The 21579-nt window shown below is 36.6% G+C and overlaps 1 protein-coding gene across 4 annotated transcripts in view; it reads right to left on the reverse strand.

Moving 5' to 3' along the window:
* Positions 1-21579, reverse strand: part of DPP10 (dipeptidyl peptidase like 10) — a gene marked incomplete at both ends in the record, with an annotated part of 569906 nt that overhangs the window by 130375 nt on the left and 417952 nt on the right. For all 4 annotated transcript variants that reach the window (XM_080621254.1, XM_080621253.1, XM_080621252.1 and 1 more), the window contains one exon: positions 15844-15918. In XM_080621254.1, coding sequence (XP_080477380.1) covers positions 15844-15918 — 75 coding nt within the window. The remainder of the gene's footprint in view (positions 1-15843; positions 15919-21579) is intronic.

A 21579-nucleotide genomic window follows, 5' to 3' on the forward strand; every position in this document is an offset into this window, starting at 1 on the left:
CATTTGTAGTACTTTATCAGATATAAAAAAGTGGAAATGAAGACTAAATTTAGCTGCCAAAATTTGTCACCTAGTGTATTCATTTTTTATTCTGCATATTATTTAAACTCATTTCTATATATGGGACCTTTTTGTAGTTTCAGACTTTTTCAATAAACCATCACGATGGAGGCATTGTATAGGACTTTGAACAAACTGGGCTGCCCTTGTAGTTCATGCCATCTAGCTGCACTTGACAAGAACAAGACCATCTGCCCAGTTCCTCAGAAAATATATCCAATCTCAATCATAAAACACCTCTGAGCCTGAGATACAACCTGCAAAATGAGAAAGGATGTTCTGGAATCAGGTATCTTCTCACATTTAATCACTTCCTAAGCTCCAGTCTCACAGTGCAACCAAATTATAAGAAATTGCAGAGAGACTATTTTTTGCTGGAACATACTTACCTCACATTTACCAAGATCAACTGATTTATCTATAAAGCTATCAAATGTAAGACAAGTAATAAGGACAGTAGATATTACTAATTGTGAGAAGAGGTAAACTAATAAAGTAGACAGAACATGGATTAAGTGAGGATTTTTTGAGATCACAAAAATATTTTAAAAAGGGAAGTTTCTCTCTTAGGGAAAGACAGAAAGAAAAAGAAAACAAAGGAGTAAGAGAGTGCATAGTCATATTTGGGAGGGGATGGGGTTAAGAAACAGAAAGTTAAAGTCTCGTGAACACTGGTACAAAGCAGAGGAAAGAGAGCCAAGAAGAGAAAAGCCAGACGTGGAAAAAGGAAAAAAGAAGGAGGGGTGAGATTTCTCAAATAGCTTGGTCTTAAAAGGTTCTGATTATGGAAGCATACACAGAAAACACAGTAGGAATTTGGGAATGCTCCCTGGCAGGACAACAAATTACTAGGATAAATGCAAACACCTGGAAGTTTAAAACTATTCAGATATATAGTAAAAAGAAGTTAAGAATGACATATCATTGGATATTAGTAATAGTGCAGTCTATTCCTAATTGTAACCCTGGCTGGTTCTGTGTTTCTCCCCATTCATTCGCTTGTCACATTAACAAAAAGTTCTAAAATCCTATTTCACTGTAAGGTTGCAAAAATTACTGGAACACTAATATAAGCAAAGACCAAAATAGACAGCCTTTCCTGAATATTCAGAACAGTTAATGTGATTGTTCTATTTTTGGAATACTGTGCAAATAGAACATAAATCTGGATGAGCTACAATAAATTTAATACCAAGCTCATATTTAGATTTTTTTTAGTTTCCTACCACTGCATACTGTATGATGATTTTAACTTCATCTGAAATACTGAATAAAGAAATTATGGGGCTGCCAAAGCAGATGGCTGCTGTAATGAATACTGCAGCTGAGACTCACAGTGAAATTCCACTCTTGAGAAATATTATTAATAAAAATTTCTTTTCTCAGCTTGATAGTCTGAGCTTTTGAAGAGTTCTAGTTTTTACATGTCTCAAGATGCTGCAAACCAAACTTCAACTTATTTGCTATATTTTTATTTTATGTGTCTATATATTAGATTAATTGGTTTTAACCTTCCTATATGGAAGTCTTACCAACTATCTACTCCAAATGCTCTTAATCTTTTAACAAACTGAATAATCAGGCCAAAAAATGCACCACAAAGTAAACCAGTAGTTAATCATGTAAGTGTTCAACTGAGCTTTTTTTAACATTAAAAAAATAATATTGATATATTGATAAAATAGAACTTCCCTGCTTCATTTAAAGTATAAAATATTTAAGTCTATAAATATATTACATATTCCAATTTAAAAAACATCTTTGCAGGACTCTTAAGAGGTATGACTCATGAACTTTTTCATGTCACTTGGGAATCTCCAAACAAAAGCTACTATGCAGAGTATTTCTATGATTAGAGAAACACCTTTTTTATATTGAGACTTCAGAAGCTTAAGTACAGCATTATGGGCTCACACGTGGGTTGAGACTGACACACATAGAAAAAAGAATCATCACCTTAAAAATAAGACTGATCCAAGTTGTCTAACTTTCCTACAAAAGCCTTATTTAACTTAAAAGATACAAGATTAGGTTAAGGAAAAAAATAACAAAGAAATAGCCATACACCCCTACCAGAACAGTAAGTACCACTTCAGTTTGCTAATTTAAGTCTAACTACAATATATTTAAATTATTTCAAGAAAGTTCTTCAACCATAATGGTAGCCTGAGACTTTCTGGTACAATGCCAGGTTAAGATAGCACAACATAAAAATCATTACAGAATCATACAATCAACTAGGTTAGAAAAGCTCTTTAAGATCAAGTCCAACCATTACCCCAGGACTGCCAAGTCCACTACTAAACCATGTCACTAACAGCCTCATCAACACAGTTTTTGACCACTTCGAGGGATGGTGATTCCACCACTTCTCTAGGCAGCCTGATCACCCTTTTCATGGAGAAATGTTTTCTAATATCCAATCTAAACCTCCCTGGTGCAGCTTGTGGCTGTTACTTGTTACTTGGGAAAAGAGACCAACCCCCACCTCAGTACAACCTCCTTTCAGGTTTTTGAAGAAAATACTCTTCAACTTTGACCAACATTCACAGACATCACTATATGACAAATATAAACCTCATAACAAAGTGTAAGGCCTATACAGTACATTATTTACACAATCTACTATCTGAAAGAAGCCTCCAGAAAAAGGTTACAGCAGCAGCAATGATCAGCCCTTAACCTCAACTACATTTTGATGAGATAAAAGTACATTTCACACTATGTCCTTTAAAATCTTCATTATACTACTGTACCAAAACTTTCATTACTGTTAGGGTTGCTGACTCAGTAAGACACCTTGAGACAAAAATAAAGTAGCACTGGTTACTACAAACTAATAGCGCATCAGGGCCAAGTGAATTGCACCCAGAATGATACAGAAAATAAAGATGATGACAGTGAGCTGTCAGTACAGTCCCCTAAGGAGAGGGAACACCATGGGAAGCAAGATGACTAATGTTCACAAAGGTGCAAACAACCTGCAGACCTAAAGGCTGACTTACAGCACAGATAAGACTCTGAAAACATTGATAAATCTATCCTCTACAAGATCCTGCTGAAAATCCTGGTGGCACCCTGTGCCTTACTCATTGTCCACCTGGCTGATACTGTCACAATACAGCGATGACTTTATTGCGTTTGTGCAATGGTGTCGTGGTTTAAGCCCAGGCCGTAAATCAGAACCACGCAGTCTACTTACCCCCCCGCCCTTTCTTCCCCCCACTCCTGGAGGGACGGGGAGGAGAATCAAAAGAATGCAACTCCCACAGGTTGAGATAAGAACAGTTTAATAACTAAGGTATAACACAAATCACTACTGCTACCACCAATAATAATAATGATAAAGGAAATAACAAGGGAAGAGAATACAACTGCTCACCAACCAGTACCTTGCCCCCACCCCGCAGTGATCCAGCCTGTCCAGGTAACTCTCAGTTACATCCCCGGGCATGACATGCTGTGATATGGAATACCTCTTTGGCTAGTTTGGGTCAGGTGTCCTGTCCCTGCTTCCTCCCGGCTTCCCCTCCTCCCTGGCAGAGCATGAGACTCACAAAGTCCTTGGTCAGGGTAAACATTCTGACCAGCAACTGAAAACATCAGCTTTATCAGTATTATTCCCAGGCCGAAAGTCAAAACCACAGCCCTGCACCAGCTACTAAGAAGGAGAAAAAGTGACTGCTGCTGCTGAACCCAGGACAAATGGGTAAACAAAAACTGATCCAGAAGTCCATTTTAAAGTTAATGGGAAATGTTCCACTGACTTTAATGGCATTTTCATCAAGTTCAGAAGTCATAGGCACTTTAGGTGTCTGCCAGATAAAGACTGCTACCTAAATAAAGTTAATGATATTGCCTGCTCAGTGAAAGACTGTGGAAGAAAATTAAATTCTGATGCATTTCTGTTCTTTACTGTGTTCTTTATTGTGAGTGAGGGTGGTGAGACACTGGAACAGGCTGTCCAAAGAAGTGGCAAACGAATCATTCCTGGCAGTGTTCAAGACCAGGCTGGACAGAGCCTTGGGTGACGTGCTTTAGGGAGAGGCGCCCCTGCCCATGGCAGGGGGGTTGGATGATCTTAAGGTCCTTTCCAAATTCTATGATTTGCATTGGTTCTCTGAAATGTGATGAGCAGCAGAACACTCTCCAGTTTCAAGATGATTTTTGTGAAGACATTTAGGAAGAGCAAATATCCTCTATAGGACAGCTTTCAAACATGTTTGCACATGTCCTTGACAGTCTGCCATTGTTACAGGTTGTCCTTATCACAGACACTGACATTTGAACTTGTCTTTGAAGTGACTAATTTGTTTCAAAAAGGTGTTTCAAAAAAAAGGTAGATTACAACCTACTTGTTTTTTTTTTACTTCTTATGAAAAGAAATAAACAAAAAAGCCACTCCCCCTAAGCAATATGACTTAATGCACAATACAAGAAGCTTCTCATTCAAGACTAAACCTGCTTATTAAAATGTTACAGTTACACTTTCATTTTTTGCATCAAGATTCTTCTGATCAGGAACTTGAAATTTAGGATGAAAAAGCAGCTGCAAGTCTTACCCACTGCTGTGATTTTTTTTTTTGTTTAAGTCACTATTTTTTTTTCCAACTTGGCTATTTTAAGCAATTTAATTATTATTCAATGTATGCTGCTGCTAGGGACAGAATTATACAGAATAACTGAAAAAGCAGATTTTTTTTTCCCCCTTTCACATTTTAGAATAATTAGTTTCTAGATCTGGCCAGCCTGTTTGACTATTTCATCATCATAAGAAGTAACTGTGAAGAATTCAGGCAGATCTTAGTTTTTTCCTATATCTGATTTTCCTCATTTTGCAGAGCACAAACATTTCAGAACTTTAGAATTGTATCCATTGATGTATCTGGAGAGGCAGAGGATGAGATTTCTCATATATACACAGGTATAGAAACATGTGGAGATTAAGAATCTAAGTGAATATAAAAGAAAAGGATGAATAAAACTATTGAGAATGGTTTAAGGAATATTTATGTATTATTTGGCCCTTAATGAAACTGGGTATTTTGGTAGACATCTGACACTTTCTTTCTTGGGAACTGTTCCAAATTATATTTTTTTTTTTTTTTTGTTTTAGTCTCAGGAATCTTTATCTCAGTGGGGAATACTACTGATGTGATAATACTGACACACAAAGTCACCCAGGCTGAACAGATCTTAGGAAGTCATTAGCCCAACTATCTGCACAAAGCAGAATCAACACCGAATCAAGACTAGGTGGCCTGGGGTTTTGTCCAGCTGGGTCCTGAAAGTGCACAGCCTCTCTGGGCAAAGTTTAATTATGCTTGATTGCATTTAACAAATGAAATAAGATAGGTATATAATGTTTGGGGGTTTTAGTTTCAAGATAGCATCACTGACAGACTTCAGTCAAAAGGTGTATGACAACACTGACAAATTTTTTTTTTACATGCTTCTACTTTTCCATATAGTTATTTACATTCTAGGTTATTTTAGAATAAATATTTCAACCTATGTTTATTTAAATATATGCATGTATAAATGTGAAAACCAGCACGGCTTCTCTACACAGAGATTTGCTTTAGCTTTTTGAAAGATATTAACCTCTCCTCCAATATCTCTGCTATTAATGTGACTCCAATCAATGTTGTGGGATAACTCTGCCTCTTAACTTCTATTTTAAAAACTATTTTTAACAGAAAATACTTTGAAAGATAAAAGCTTTGGGCTTCTAGACTGCTTAAGCATTCTATTTCATATATCAAATGCATCTGAGAAGATTTTTTTAACAAATGTTGTTGCATTTAGAAAAGAACATAAACTCATTAAGTTATCCTTAGTTTGCAAATCTAATTCATAACACTGCAGCCAAAGAAAGATGTTAATTCCTTCTGGTATAAAATTCATGACTACTAACAACATATAATCGTTTGGCTGCAAGACTAAAATCCTGAATGCACGATCAATGACTATTTTAAGATTAAGTGACCATTTGGGATTACATTCATCAATACTAATGGTATCTTATTTAAAAGTTTAATGAGAAAGATATAATGCATATCACATTTCTCAGTAAGACACATTATTATTAAATTTCAGATAGAAGATATTATGAAAAATGAAATAAAAGCAAAGAAAAATCTCATTGTTTAAAATGGATTTTCTAAGTGCATTGAACACGTGAACTGGACTGTAGGCATTTCTTCAGATGGTTGTCCTTTAAGAAATTCAAACTTGTTTATTTTCAGTACATATGTAAAGAGTGTGTCTAAGTTAGATCTCAAATAAGTCATTACGGAACATGCTGACATCTATATCATAAAAACCATACATGGTGTTTTCAGTAAAATATTTTAACATAATGGGTCAGTCAGATCCATGAAGTGATTTTTCTCCTCAGAAGTAATTTATAAACTTTAGTTGATGTGAGCCAGCTCTTGTATCTGAGAGATCAGTAAGTTTAACAGTTGAACTAACATTGAGTGATTCATGCTCAGGGTAAAATCTGTCAAAACTCAGATGCGTAAAATATCCTTTTAGGACATATTCTCCAGGTAGCAAGGAAGGGAATTATTATCTCTTAGGAGCATGGAACAAAGAAGTTCTTAAAACAGATGGATGTATCAGATGACTCTAGCTGCTTGTGGTGAACTCTGACAGGTCTTAATCCAAATTAAAGCTCTTTTCAGCTTTCCCATCCTCTAACAGCTAATTAGTACAGTCTTCCAATTAGGATTCCTAACAGTTCTTGCCCTGTTGTTTATTCAGGTTGTCCTTCTTTTTTATTTAAAAAAAAAAAAAAAAGCCACAACCCAAAACCAAACCAAACCAAACAGTGAAACAAAACCTTGGCTTTGGTTTTGGGTTGTTTTTTTTTTTTTTTCTTTCAGCATTGCTGAGGAAGACTTATTAGCACAGATATTTGATAAAAATATCACTAGAATCTCATTTTTTAAAGAAATGCATACAGTACAATATAAATGTAAAACTAGCTTTCATTTGTAAACTATTTCTGATAACATCATTACTATACACAACAGACTGTATCAAGAGATAAGTGGAATATAAAAAAACCTCCACCTTTTAAACACAGAGCTTTTTTGTCTACAGGTTGTGATGGACAAACCTTTCACTTACAATGGACATATCTGGGACATTTCTGTGTATTATCAATGCACAAAAGAGAAATAAGGGGGGAAGTGATAGTTTCACAGTGGAAGCCAAAACTTATACTATATAAAATAAATTGTTCATAGATTAAGACAGCTGATGACAAATAGTGTAATACTGCCTACTTATATAACATCAGTACACAAAGATTCCAGTCTCCATGGATTATTAAGTGATGTCGGAATATGACCATGTGAAAATCACAGTTATATTAAGACTGAGTTTCTAAACTGCTGGATCTTCTAAACACAGCTGGACACTACCAAAGTCTTCCTGAAATAACAGTATTCATACTTGATAAGAATGACAATATGTTGAAAATACATACTTTTCTGTCAATAAACATTTTCTTTGGAAAGCTAAATGCCCCAGGATACATTTTTACTGAACAATAGCAAAGCACAATGTTCTTTTTTCAATACTGTCTTTGAATGAGAAGTTGAAAGCATGAATTGTGATTTTTTCAACTCTGGCAATTCTGAATGAGAAAAAGAGCCATCTTCTGCCTAAATTAGAATTACTTATTTTGTTTACTTATAAAACTTGAGATTGAACAACAATCCTGCAAGTACAAATGAAACACAGAGAGCCAGTAAGTTATTTGAAAAGCAGGAACATCCTGTCTCATGTTTTTTCCTATGAAAATTTGAGTGTAATGTATTTTTTTGAACTGTTAAAGAGGACTGAACCCGCATATATGAATCAACATGTCAGCTGACGAAATCAAGAAATTTCTAGAAGAAATTAAAAAAAAACCCTTCTGATAAATAGGCAAGTGGATGCATATGGACATGTATATGACATGATAGCTTTCATATTAGAGTTGAAAACACAGCGGGAGCATCCACTGTGGGAATATTCTGACTTCCTTACCTTTATGGTTCAGAATTTTTTTAAAAGCAGAAATTGTGAGAGTTCACCTCCTGCTCTGTGGTGATCATAGTAATGCCTTGGCAGGGAGCAGCCACATCATCTTATCACAAATATGCAAATAATGTAAATATAATAATGCATATATAAAGACAAATAATTAAAAAGATATGCAGATACTCCAGGTATAACTCTGCTACTTCTAGGAAGTAGTAGGGTCATCTGCTGTCTGCACAGGACTACAATTCAACATGGATGAAATGTGAAAAGGCAGCTTACCAGACAAATACTAAACAAAGATCAATGCCCACGACTCTCAGCATAAAATACACTCTCTCTATTTTCCCCAACTTCTATTTATGGAGACTCATTATTATCATGTTTTGCCACATAATTTAGACAAAACACTGGATAGAAATGTGACACTATGTATTCATCATGGCAGTCAGGTAAAGTTTCTGACAACTGGAAAAAGGGAAATATAACCCCCATTTTCAAGAAGGGGAAAATGGATGACCCAGGGGACTACAGAGCAGTCAGTCTCACTTCTGTGCCTGGCAAAATCTTGGAGCAGATTCTCCTGGAAGGCATGCTAGAGGCACATGAAAAACAAGGAGGTGCTTGGTGACAGCCAGCATGGCTTCACTAAGGGGAAATCCTGCCTGACCAATTTGGTGGCCTTCTATGAGGGTGCTACAGAACTGATGGACAGGGGCAGAGCAGTTGACGTCATCTACCTGGACTTGAGCAAAGCGTTTGACACTGCCCCACATGACATCCTTGTCTCTAAACTGGAGAGAAATCAATTTGATGGGTGGACCACCCAATGGATAAAGAACTGGATGGATGGCCCCAAGCAAAGAGTTGTGGTCAGTGGCTCAATGTCCGGCTGGAGACCAGTAACGAGTGGTGTCCCTCAGGGATCGGTGTTGGGACCGGTCTTGTTCAACATCTTTGTTGGTGACATGGACAGTGGGATTGAGTGCACCCTCAGCAAGTTTGCCGATGACACCAAGCTGTGTGGTTTGGTTGATACGCCGGAGGGAAGGGATGCCATCCAGAGGGACCTTGACATGCTTGTGAGGTGGGCTGATGGCAACCTTATGAAGTTTAACCATGCCAAGTGCAAGGTCCTGCACCTGGGTTAGGGCAATCCCAGGCACAGCTACAGGTTGGGCAGAGAAGAGATTCAGAGCAGCCCTGCAGAGAAGGACTTGGGGGAGTCGGTCGATGAGAAAATGAACATGAGCCGGCAGTGTGCCCTTGCAGCCCAGAAAGCCAACCATTTCCTGGGCTGCATCAAAAGGAGCATGACCAGCAGGTCGAAGGAGGTGATCCTGCCCCTCTACGCTGCTCTCGTGAGACCTCACTTGGAGTATTGTGTGCAGTTCTGGTGTTCTCAACATGAAAAGGACATGGAACTGTGGAACAAGTCCAGAGGAGGGCCACGAGAATGATCAGGGGACTGGAGCACCTCCCATATGAAGACAGGCTGAGAAAGTTGGGGCTGTTCAGCCTGGAGAAGAGAAGGCTGCATGGAGACCTCATAGCAGCCTTCCAATATCTGAAGCAGGCCTACAAGGATGCTGGGGATGGACTCTTCATTAGGGACTGTAGTGATAGGACAAGGGGATAACAGGTTCAAACTTAAACAGGGGAAGTTTAGGTTGGGTATAAGGAGGAAGTTCTTTACTGAGAGGGTGGTGAGGCACTGGAATGGGTTGCCCAAGGAAGCTGTGAATGCTCCATCCTTGGCGGTGTTCAAGGCCAGGTTAGACAAAGCCTTGGGTAGCATGGTTTAGTGTGAGGTGTCCCTGCCCATGCAGGGGGGTTGGAACTAGATGATCTTAAGGTCCTTTCCAACCCTAACTATTCTATATGATTCTATATGAACGCTCACTCCTATGGGATAATTCATGATAGCACATAGTATCATCAAATTCATTTATCCAGATTTTACTACAAAGAACATTATCTCCTCAGGCAAAGACCTTGTCTTTTTATACCTTTAAAATGCCTTGCATATCCGTGGAACTATATAAAATAAAGTCAAATATATGTAATAGATGAGTAACATGCCAAGATCACCAACAGCCTATCTATTATGTTAACAAATTCTAATCTGTCCAGCTAAATCTTCAACTCAAACAGCAGCATTTAAAAGCAGAAAATTTGAGTAGCCCACTTCCATTAATTGCTCAATATCTGAGCACATGCGTGATTTGCTTCTGGACTTATCTCAAAATGAACAAATTAAAGATGAAAGATCACTCTGAGGACCTAAAGAAATACACATGAAAAACAGGTTTATCTAAAGAAGGATGCATTTCTGAAGGAAAAATTTGATAGTAGAATTTCATATCAGATCTTTACTTCATATACAGCACTAGATAAAATGTTGTCCAGATCAGTGCTGGTTTAAGAAGTCTTTTGTTATTCTTTTGTATGGAATAATCTAGTTGAGAAAATATTGTTTCCATGTGTTAAAAGACATCTTTCATCTTTGTTGTATTTGATTCCAGCCATTACCTCGTACTTCGGATAATGCTATTCAAATTTTTGACTAAAAATGAGACATAATGTAAGGTAATTTCTTTATCCTTTATTTCTTGCATTAAAAAAAATCCAATAATTAATTTCACTGACCAAGAAAATTGCAGACAATTGAACATTTAGTTTCCACCTAATTGGTAGAAAGATAATCTCCTAATGAGGACAAATAACCATAATTCAAGACTTCATTGAGTTTTTTCCCCTCATGGATTCTTCTAATTTGCAGGCAAACTCCTGAAGATCTTCTCAGTGCACTAAGTAAGGCAGTACCAAAGACAATCTCTAAAAGCTTGATGAACATGTTACATGTTGCTGTTCACCCTCATTTGCTGTAGACTATAGTCAGTACTCCCTATCATTATCCTCCAAAAATACGATATTATAGCAGCAAAGTGATGGCAGGCATCAGCTCTACGCAGCAGAAAAGTAACTTCATTCTCTTAGGGTTTCTTTGCTTCAGACACTCTGTTGAACTTTCATCTTCAATACATTAAACTAGAAATATGTAGAAATGTTTTTGAAATATTTTTAATTTCTACTGAGTGATATTTAGATCTAAAACTATTTTTCTCCTAACTTTCTGAAGAAGATTTGATTATTCTTCATGCTGATCTTACGATCAAAAATATTAAAAGCTATTTTCACAGTGCTTTAAGCTAAATACATTGTTTCATTAAATGCTCTAGCTACAAAAGATTACATTTTGAAGTCCTAATTCAGGAAAACATTTCCTTTTTAGACAGTGTATAAATGCTTATGCTTCTAAACTAGAGGTAAACTTTAATATGTTTTTTAAGCACATTTCTGAACCAAGAGCTAAAAACCCCTAGATAATTCATCTTACACTGAAAGCAGAAAATGATGAATTTGTAATAGTAGAGAATAAAGTAGGAAAAATTCCTGAAAGTTGGAATTCAAAAGGGATTTGAAAGCAGGCAGAAGGAAAGGACAATTTGTAGGAAAGGATTATTAAATCAAGTGAGGAAAAAAGGGAAGTTGCAAAGAAAGAGATGAACTGATTACATACACTTCTTCTATGGTATATTATATTAGAATAGTATGGGAAGAGTATGGGGAGAACATGCCTATGATATCTTAGAAAAAAACCAACAGATACCCAGAATAAAACTTATTTTTATTTCACATGGACTACAGGAATAACTCGCAAGGCATAACCTTTTGCTGATAGACACTGAAGTTCCCCAATGGTAAAGAATTTCTTAGGCTGTCACTGCTCACTGCACTGCAAATTGCAAATTTACTGCCCCATTCTTTACCATTAAGGGCAGAGTGTCTAATTTCCATTTTCTAATCAAAAGTATAAATCAGGTTCTGGTAGTTGTGAATGCCACCACCAGCACAGTGAGAAAAATTTTAAGCGACATTTTAACACCGTCCTTATTAAAAGCAATAGTGAAATACCCTTTCCTCTGGAAAGCTCAACTGGCTTAGATGCTCTCCCTCTCAGAGTTTCATATTCTTTACTCATACCTTGAAAATCTTCAAAGGAAAATCAAAAAGATGCAGCACTGCAAAACTGATCCCTCTCTTCATACAATAGCTGCAATGGTTTCCCTGCTGCTGTGTTCACACTGTCCCAGAAGAATCCGGATGGCAGGACATTCAGCAAGAATATGTGCTCATTTCTCGAATTAGTTCCTACTTACTGATTTGCTGCCTTGCAAAATGGGACCTTTTCAGTAATGCCAAACAAATTATGATGAGTGACAGAAGGAAAGTCTGAACTACACACAGTTGATCCATAAAGTTTTGGCAAAGTAAAAAAACTTGGAGAACTGATGAAAGCGTTTAGGAAGTGTGGAGAACTATGGAGTACCGCAGCAAAGAATACACAGAAAGTACCTCTGAAATTGCCACAGCCTTTTGTCAAAAAATAAAAAGCCAGACAGATGGAGGGAATCTGTTGTCCAGAAATCAATTTACAACACTTTGAATTCCGTAGCAAGGAATTTTCTTCCATGTGAGTTTTATCGAGCTACACCAAAACAGCTGCTATACCACACGAAATGGCTTTGTTCGTTCTATTAAGCATGATTTAAATATTCATTTAATTATTACTTTTGTATTCAAAGATGGCTTATTTTCATGCAGATTTATGTCCCGTTATGCATAAGTACATTCCTAATTGTGCTGAAAGAACTGCAAATTTAATTAAAGTTTGCCATTCCAAGCATTAAATAGATTAAAGAAAATGCTGACAACAGTAAAATAAATATTCAACTATTTAACTCAACATTTATTTTTAATCCAAACATCAAAATAACCTCATTTCTAATTACAATTTCATGAGAAAATGTCTTGAAGAAACATTTGTCTATTTTTCTCCAATCTGTTCAGCTGAAACATAGTAGCTTCTTTATGAAACTGATTAATAAATCCGTTCCAGCTGTATGACTGTATGTTACAAAGAACACAGATTAATGTATGTAAACAACTATTATAATTTTAGAACCTCAAAGTCATGACTGTCTGCAAAAGCAGAAATCCCATCAAATGTATTAAAGTGCAATTATACACCTAAACTGTAACAAAGAAGGAAAAAAAAAGGGGGGGAAACAAATGTATTAAGGTCCAAGGGTCTGTGACAATTTATAGAAGACGGTGAGATCAATTAAATGCTTACAGTAAGTTACTTGCAGTTCCTTGAACTGGGTATTGTTGAACACTCAATCATGCATTGTAACATGTGACAATCGGCAGATCGTTAGTTTCATAAAAAGTTACACTTAAATGAGATATAAAGAAAGAATCTGGCCTGATTCTACTGAAACTGATTTTGAAAATCTACAATTAAGTTTGCTGTTTAATATTAATTTTCACTTAAAGAAGGAAACAAATTTAATAATTTATAGTTAACAGCAGGGGGGAGGAGTAAGGAATACAGATGGATTTTCTCTCATCCAGACACAATAAATCTGCCTCTAACTGAGAGGAAAAAAAAAAAAAAAAAAAGGCAAAGAAAAATACAATGAACGCTATCTTAACCCTTCATGTTATTTGGAAGCACAAGTCATGCAGAAATAAAGAGGCTTTCCAAAGCATTTTATGCCTTTTCCCCAACAGATCTTGAGAAAAGAGAAGTGCCTCACCAGCCTAACAAATATCCCAAGAATCAGTAAATTTGGAGGGAAAAAATGCTTTTTACTATATATTCACAGTAATATACCTTTGTAACTTCTGAAAAAAATCAGCTTAAACTCATTTTGGTTTGGGGTTTTTTTCTCCTTCCACCTTAAGCAACAGATTCTTCTCAGGACTTCTATGGCATTATCATTATTATTATTTATATCTGACTGACAACATCCAGCTATGACACAATTTCAGCACCATCACCACCACTTCTAGAGGATACAACAATTACAGCATATTTTTGGTTTGAAAGCCATGAGCATTCAAGCATAAGCATCACAAGCCTCATGCAATGCCACCCATACTACCACCACAAATTGCTTGGTAACCCTCTTCTTTTTCTTGAGGTAAACCTCATTTTAATTATTTCTTGTTAACATACTTGAAAAAAGGAAATGGCTAAGTGCAAAGCATAAATGCTGCAAGCCTCATCCCTCTAAGTAACTATCAGCAACTGGATTGTAAACAGAAGGACAAGGTTTTTTTTGCAACAGAATCAAGAATTAAATATGGAAAAGGAGTGCTACCACAAACAGTATATTCAGCATGCACTGAGAGCAATTTGCATGTCAATGGACCATCTATATTGTGGGGCAGGAATTCCTCCCTGATGTTCCTACATTTACATATAATAAAGTGTGACAGATACTTTCCTTATTTTTCTCTATCAGCTATATATGCTACTACTATGAAAACCAATCCAAAATGAAAATTTGAATAGATCAAATGAGAAAATTAAGTCAGTATGAGTGATTATTCCTCTCTCACACAATAAGAAGCAATCAAGAAGGAAAACAGCAAGGAGCACTTATTTTTCAGACAGGAATCAAACTGGAACACTTAACAAAACAGTGAACTGAACAACAGCAGTTCATTTCTGGTTTATTAATACATGCATATTGTAAAAGGGCTTAATCCAGAATCTACTACATTTACTAAAAAAAACCCCTACACAGATTTAGTACCAAGTAAATGAATAATTTTACATCAACACCTTTAGAATATTTCAGATAAGCTTTCAGCACATTTTCCAGTTTGCAGACACAATTATTAAAGCTGCTGGTATACAGATCAATACAGCAATGTTACCAGGAGGACAGAAAAATTTGTATACTGACTTGGAAAGGAATATTTATTATTCCAAAAATTTAAATCCACAACACATAGCTATTGTGTTATCAGCTACCAATACGACACAGTAAGTAAACTACTATACTGTAGTATAATGTGATAAACAACAGCAATCTTTGTGAAGGTCATGTTAAGGTGATAATAAGGTCATGGATATTAACAGGTATTCATAAATTTTTACTGTTCCAAAATTAAAAAATAAACCAAAACAAAACAACTCAAACTTGTTTGAATAACCACTGAATCTCTCAATCCAGAACTATTCTGTAGTGAAGAACAGTTAATATTTAAATAGCAATTTTTATACAAACATGCACAGAGGAAATTTATAAAAACACTTTCATTTTTGTTTGTGTTCAAAGATTTATTTTTGAAAACTCTATATAGTATTATTGATTGAAACACTTTTTGACAACATAATAGCTCACAAAATCTCTAAATATTAAGGAAAAAAAAAAGAATACAGTGCATTATATAGTCCAAGAGACTTTCAGACTATCAGGTTTCAGACTACTGAAGACAACAATAAAACTTCCATTACATGAATCAGGCTAGATTATCCTTTTTTTTCAGTGAAATCCATAAATGACATGTACAGCTGCCTAAACCAGAAGGGATATCAAAAGACAGGCTTTCACGTAACCAGTTAGTAACAGTTTAAGGGTTATTAAAACTCTTACTACAAAAACCAGCATGACCCTTCAGAGGAGCCACAGCAGTTTACCTCTACTGATAATCTTGCTGCATTTCTGTACACACTTAGACACTTCACCATAATTGCATTGGAAGGTTTTGGGAAGAGAAATCAGGTACATGAATCATCTAATGTGGAATCACAAGTGAAATATACAAAACGAGGGTTTCAGAGTTTGGATGTAGAGGGTCTTCAATTACAAATAGTTGTCTTACCTGTTTAACATCATATGCAAGAAGAACAAATCTTAAGTCTGGTGAAACAGAGTATCTTGATGCTTTGAATGTTACCTAAAATGAAGTAGCAATAAAAGTAAGTTTGCAATAAAAAGAATAATTTTTTTTTCCCAATTTTTCTTATAGTTCATTTAAGAACTTCCCTTTCATAAGACAGAGATCTGGTCTAAAACACAAGTGCTGTTTTCACCAAAGAAGGACTCAAATAATTCTTAGTCTAATTTGCTGGTATCTGTACAATAACAACAGATGAATCTGGCTTCAGCTCTAAATTTCAGTTAAGAAGCTGATGAGTTTTTTATCACGATAGCAAGCACTAAGCTTGAGGATAACAACTATGACCAATTCATTTACAGAGGATGAAGGAAGACACTTTGGTGTGTACTTCAGGGATGATTACAAGGGAGATTCATCAATAGGTTAGGTTTAAAGAAAAAGTGTGTGCTATGTCTCTATTGCTTTTCCTTTAAACATCACATGCATAACCATTTTGCAAGACTACCTGCACTAAAGAAAAACTCTTTCCTATAAGAAAGAAAATGCTTAGTGGAGAGTAAAGTGAAACTTAAGTTAGCACTATAAAACTAATAATTGCTTTACATCTATCCAAGACTACTTTTCAGGACTGTAATTTAATCAAGGATTAATGTTATGTCAGAAAGAATTTAATGCATCTAATATATGTGGAAACTAAGAACATGCTTTAAAAGCCACTGAAGGAATAAAAAATAAATTAATCTGAAGACATCTATTTGCAGAATGAAAGGAAAAGAGAGTAGTGAAAAATGCAGATAAGAATACAAGTCGGGCAGAAAAAATAACAGAATCACAAAGGTACAAGATGAAAGAAAATAAATAAATAGTTACATAGAACAAGAGCTATCCAATATTCAAAGGAAGGCTTTCCCTTTTTTTTTTTTTCACTTCTTAAGCATCCTGTTCTATTTAGCCTAATCCCACTACTAAACTAATGAGTTCAAGAGTGGTTTAAGGTACACAAATCAGAAGTCACAAACTCATATAATCAGAGTAGCTAAGGAACTATCCTAATGATAATAAAACAGGCTAAATAAACTGAGAAGATGCTGTGTTTTGATATGCAGATTACACTCAGGTTAACTAGATTTACTAGTTAACCTACTAACTCAGGTTACTAGGTAATATAATTAGGCTCAAGCTATCCAAAGACAACAAAAGGAAAAAAATAGTTTTGAACTGAAACTGCATTAGTGTGATGCAAGAGCATGACAATACCAGAAGTTAGAAGATGAATCTGCAACCTTGAGTAAAAAAGAGGAAAAAAAAACCAAATAGCAACAACAACAAAAAAACCCAACTAGGAACTTCATTTTTTACTTACAAAGCATTCAGAACAGATTTCTACTGTGCTTAAACTAGCTTTTATGAGTTAACCACCCTTAAGCAGAGACTGTGTTAATGTTAATCTATGGTTATGTTCCCTTTTCTTGGCACACACTGAAAACAATTTTAGGTGTGAAATTTCCCTGCTTTCTAGCAGTTTATTAATTATTCCCCCACGACCTCAGTCTTCAGCAATATATAACACAGGCAGCTTTCCAAATTCATTTTCAGGGAGTGTGGTGCTTGTTATTTCATGCATTTAATAAGAATCTTCAGTCACTGATTATACCACCACAAAAGTAATGATGCACTTAATACAAACACCTGAGTACCTCAGCTGCAAACTGCTGGCAGTTTGAGGCATCACCAGCAACAGATACTCACATATTCTATATCCAAGTATAGAGTCTTGTGGGTTTAGGATTTAAAATCATTTAAATCCTACTGAATATGACCTTGCTCGTTCAGCTTGCATTCGCCTGCAAAATTTGGTTTGCCTCCTGAAGTGCCTCAGACACATGGTGTAAAAGCAATGACAACAAACTACAATCTCCCGTAGACCAAAATATTATAGCTTGCCAAATAGACTTGCCAAAACTTCCTGGTAACAAACCAGGTAATGTTTTGACAAGTAATTTTACTTTTGTTGTTGTAATGACATTATTCTTGTTAAAAGGCGAGTAAAGCTGTTTCATAATTTTTAATGGTACACAGTTGACAGAGAGTTTGTGGGTCAGGGTTAAAGGGAGGACAGCAATGGGAGACACTACAGTGGGGATCTGTTACAGACCAGGGGGGTTGGAACTTGATAATCTTAAGGTCCTTTCCAACCCTAACTATTCTATGATTCTATGAGAAACAAGAAAGTAAAAAACAGACCAGCAGAAATCATGTATTCATTGCCAGCTGATTGCAATGCTACTTTCTTTAAATTATCTCTAAATATAGATAAATATTTATCTATGAATATAATATATATACTTTTAAGAACATATTTTTGAGTTGTAAAGAAAGTGTTGGGAAAATATCATATCGAAAACACTGGAAATGTAAAAAACCTCAGGTATCTTATTATCAAAAATATGGAGGATGGTTGTTCTGCTATCATGTCTGCATATCTGTAACTTTTCAAGCTTCTTGGTTTGTCAGGTGCTAGTTAGCCTTCATTTAGGAAGATAGCCATAAATGCTGCCCCTTATGACTATGACACTTTGCTTGATCTCTAAGAAATGTAGCTCTGGACAAATAAGCTCTGAAACAGGGAGAAATGCAGCTGGCTAATTAGGCACAGTCCCTGGATGCAGAAGCAGGGCTAGTTTCCCTCTGCATCACTGCACAGCATCAGCTACTTAGGAGACTGAGGGTAATTCAATACAGTGATGCACTGTGCATTCCACATATATCCTTTCGCCCTTTCCAAACTACAACCGATGAAAGGGAGAAGAAATAAGGGAAGGTAATTTCCTTAATATTTGTCAGTTCTACCTAGCCACATCAAGATCTAACAGCCTTATAAAATCCACTAGCTCTAGGGCAAACAGAGAACACTGACTAGGTAAATTGCTGGAATCCCTATATTACTGACATTTCACAATGTTGCATAATTCTAAGAAAAAAAAAAAAAGCAAAGTTTTTTAATTACCCATACATTATTTTCCTTCTTAATTCAGCAATCTGTTGTCCATTTTTCCAATATTGCTGAATTTGACATGAGTTCACTGACAGGGATACATGATGTGATGATCCCATGGACAAGCAGTGACTGCTAGTCTCACTTTCACCACAGATTGAAATGATAAAAGCCTAATGGAGGCAAAAAGACACAGTGCCTCCACTCTTTCACCCTTCAGCTTTCCAGCTTCCTTCTCTCATCCACGTTCCAAATTTGGAACATATTTTGGCATGGAAAGAAAGATGAGAACAGCTTGAGACAGTAAAGAGTGAAAGCAAAAGAAAAAACGATTCTGCAACAAGTAAATACAAGGGACATCCCATCACCACCACCACCCACACGCAACTGGCTTTTCTTCCCCTTTCCATATGGATGATTAAAATGGAAAACAAATTTCCAGTGAACGATATTCCCACATTTGATTGACATTTCCAATGTCAATATTTTGTATTGATGACTTTTTTTTAAGTTTGCATTTTATGTGTGTTTTACTCGTAACAGAAATGCCTGTTATGACTGTGTTTAAGAGAAGTTTTAGGCTAGGTTCTGCAAGGGCCCTTCAGTATAACTTCGCTTTTACTTCTTCAGTTTTCTTATAGCCTGGTTCTGAGTTATTAATGTACTTCATCTTTGCTCTATTCTTCCACCTACTATAAAATGTTCGTTTTCCTATTTTTATGGATTTTAACTACTATAACATTTAAATCAATGCCTTATTCATGGTCTTTCAAAAATATGCTATACAGCAGACGGAAGTTACCTATAACATAATCCAGAACAGAGCTGTAAGAATGTAGCTTTAACACCTGTCAAACACTTTACAGTACTCTTTTGTCATCCTTTCAGTTGGATAGTTTTAAGCTAAATAATACACCACAGTTAAAACCAATTAGAGGAAATTTTCATTTTAGTGGAGTTTACTTTGCTGTTGTTGTTTTTCTCCTTTAATTTTAGCCCTCCTTCTGTTTCAGTTTCTTGTACTCCTACTTTTTCTATCAATTTACATCTTCCATACTCCTATTATTATCCTTTCCCAATCATTACTTAGTGCTCACTTTACACACATCTAGGCTTAATTATTATCTTTTTTTTATTCATCCAGGATAAAATATTGCAAACCTCTAGAATGTTACTTTAAAACCTGGTGGCAATACCACTACTTAGGACATCATTCATATCTCCATATCACATACCTACATCTGTATCAGAATTTTAACTTAATGCTATAACTGAACATCAATGTATGGGACTTCATGAGCATTCATAAGTATTCAGCTCAACTTATCAGACAGGCATTGACCAAATGGCAATGCACAAGAGGAATCAGATGGGACAAAATTACACTAGCTGAAAAATGAGAAAGCATTTGGCATGTAGCTGTTTCCTTGGGTGGCACCAGCAATCAAGGAAACAATGGGATTGCTGAGACTGAAAGGAGAAGATGGACCACCCGGAGGTTATATGAGAGAGCAGCTGAGAATGAAGCCCAGCAGGAGAGCAAGCCTTGTAGCAGTAAAAGCAGGGTACCTCTGAGAAGAGAGTCAGGTTGTAATTAGGAAAATGCACAGCAATTAGAATGTTGAAAACCTTGGGTTTCCAAGGTTACATTTCTTACTGAAGTATTTCTTGTGTCACCTGAGCACTTAATCTAGATCCAAAAACCTTGCAATACTATGTGTTGTATTTGTTAACACTCAGGTTTCCTATGCAGTGTAAAAGGTTATTGTGCCTTAAAACATGATCTTAGCTGAACTCTACCCTATGAATGGGGGCTACCCTGGATGAGTAGGATACCCTGGGAAGCTGCTTCCCGCAGTCTGAGGGGGATGAAGAAGGACTACAGGGCCTTGGGGCGGATGGTGAAAGAGTCTGGGGCTCAAGTGATCTTCTCCTCACTTCTTCCATCTTCCAGTGATGATGTGGGACTGAATGGGAAAATTCAGTCTGTAAACGATTGGCTACAAGACTGGTGCTTCAGGCAGGGCTTTGGGTTCTTTGATAACGGCTGGTTTTATAAGGCTCCAGTCCGGATAATGGCACGTGGGAAAGGTTTATCTCACAGAGGCAAAAGGATGCTGGGGCATGAATTAGCAGGGCTCATTTGGAGAGCTTTAAACTAGATTCGAAGGGGGATGGGGTTGTAACTGGGCTTGCCCCAGTGGGGCAGCACTCTAGAACTGATGAAGACTGGGAGGCCTCCTATAATCCTAGGGTGAAATCGGTGAGCTCAGCTCGCTCCTTGAAATGCCTGTACACCAATGCGTGCAGCATGGGAAATAAGCAGGAGGTGTTAGAGACCTGTGTTAAGTCAGGAGATTATGATCTGGTGGCAATTACAGAGACGTGGTGGGACAGCTCACATGACTGGAATATAGTCATGGAGGGCTATGTCCTTTTCAGGAAAGACAGGCCAGCCAGGCGGGGTGGTGGGGTTGCTCTTTATGTGCGAGAGCAGCTGCAATGTACTGAGTTCTGTCCAGGGACAGGGGACAAGCATGTTGAGAGTCTGTGGGTGAGAATTAAGGGGCAGGCTGGTAGGGGTGATACTGTTGTGGGTGTCTGTTACAGGCCACCAGATCAGGGTGAGGAAGTTGACGAGGCCTTCTACAGGCAGTTGAGAGCGGCCTCACAGTCACAGGCCGTGGTCATCGTGGGGGATTTTAACTTCCCTGATGTTTGCT

Source organism: Psittacula echo, assembly GCF_963264785.1.
Source record: "Psittacula echo genome assembly, chromosome: 6".
Taxonomy (NCBI): Eukaryota; Metazoa; Chordata; class Aves; order Psittaciformes; family Psittacidae; genus Psittacula; species Psittacula echo.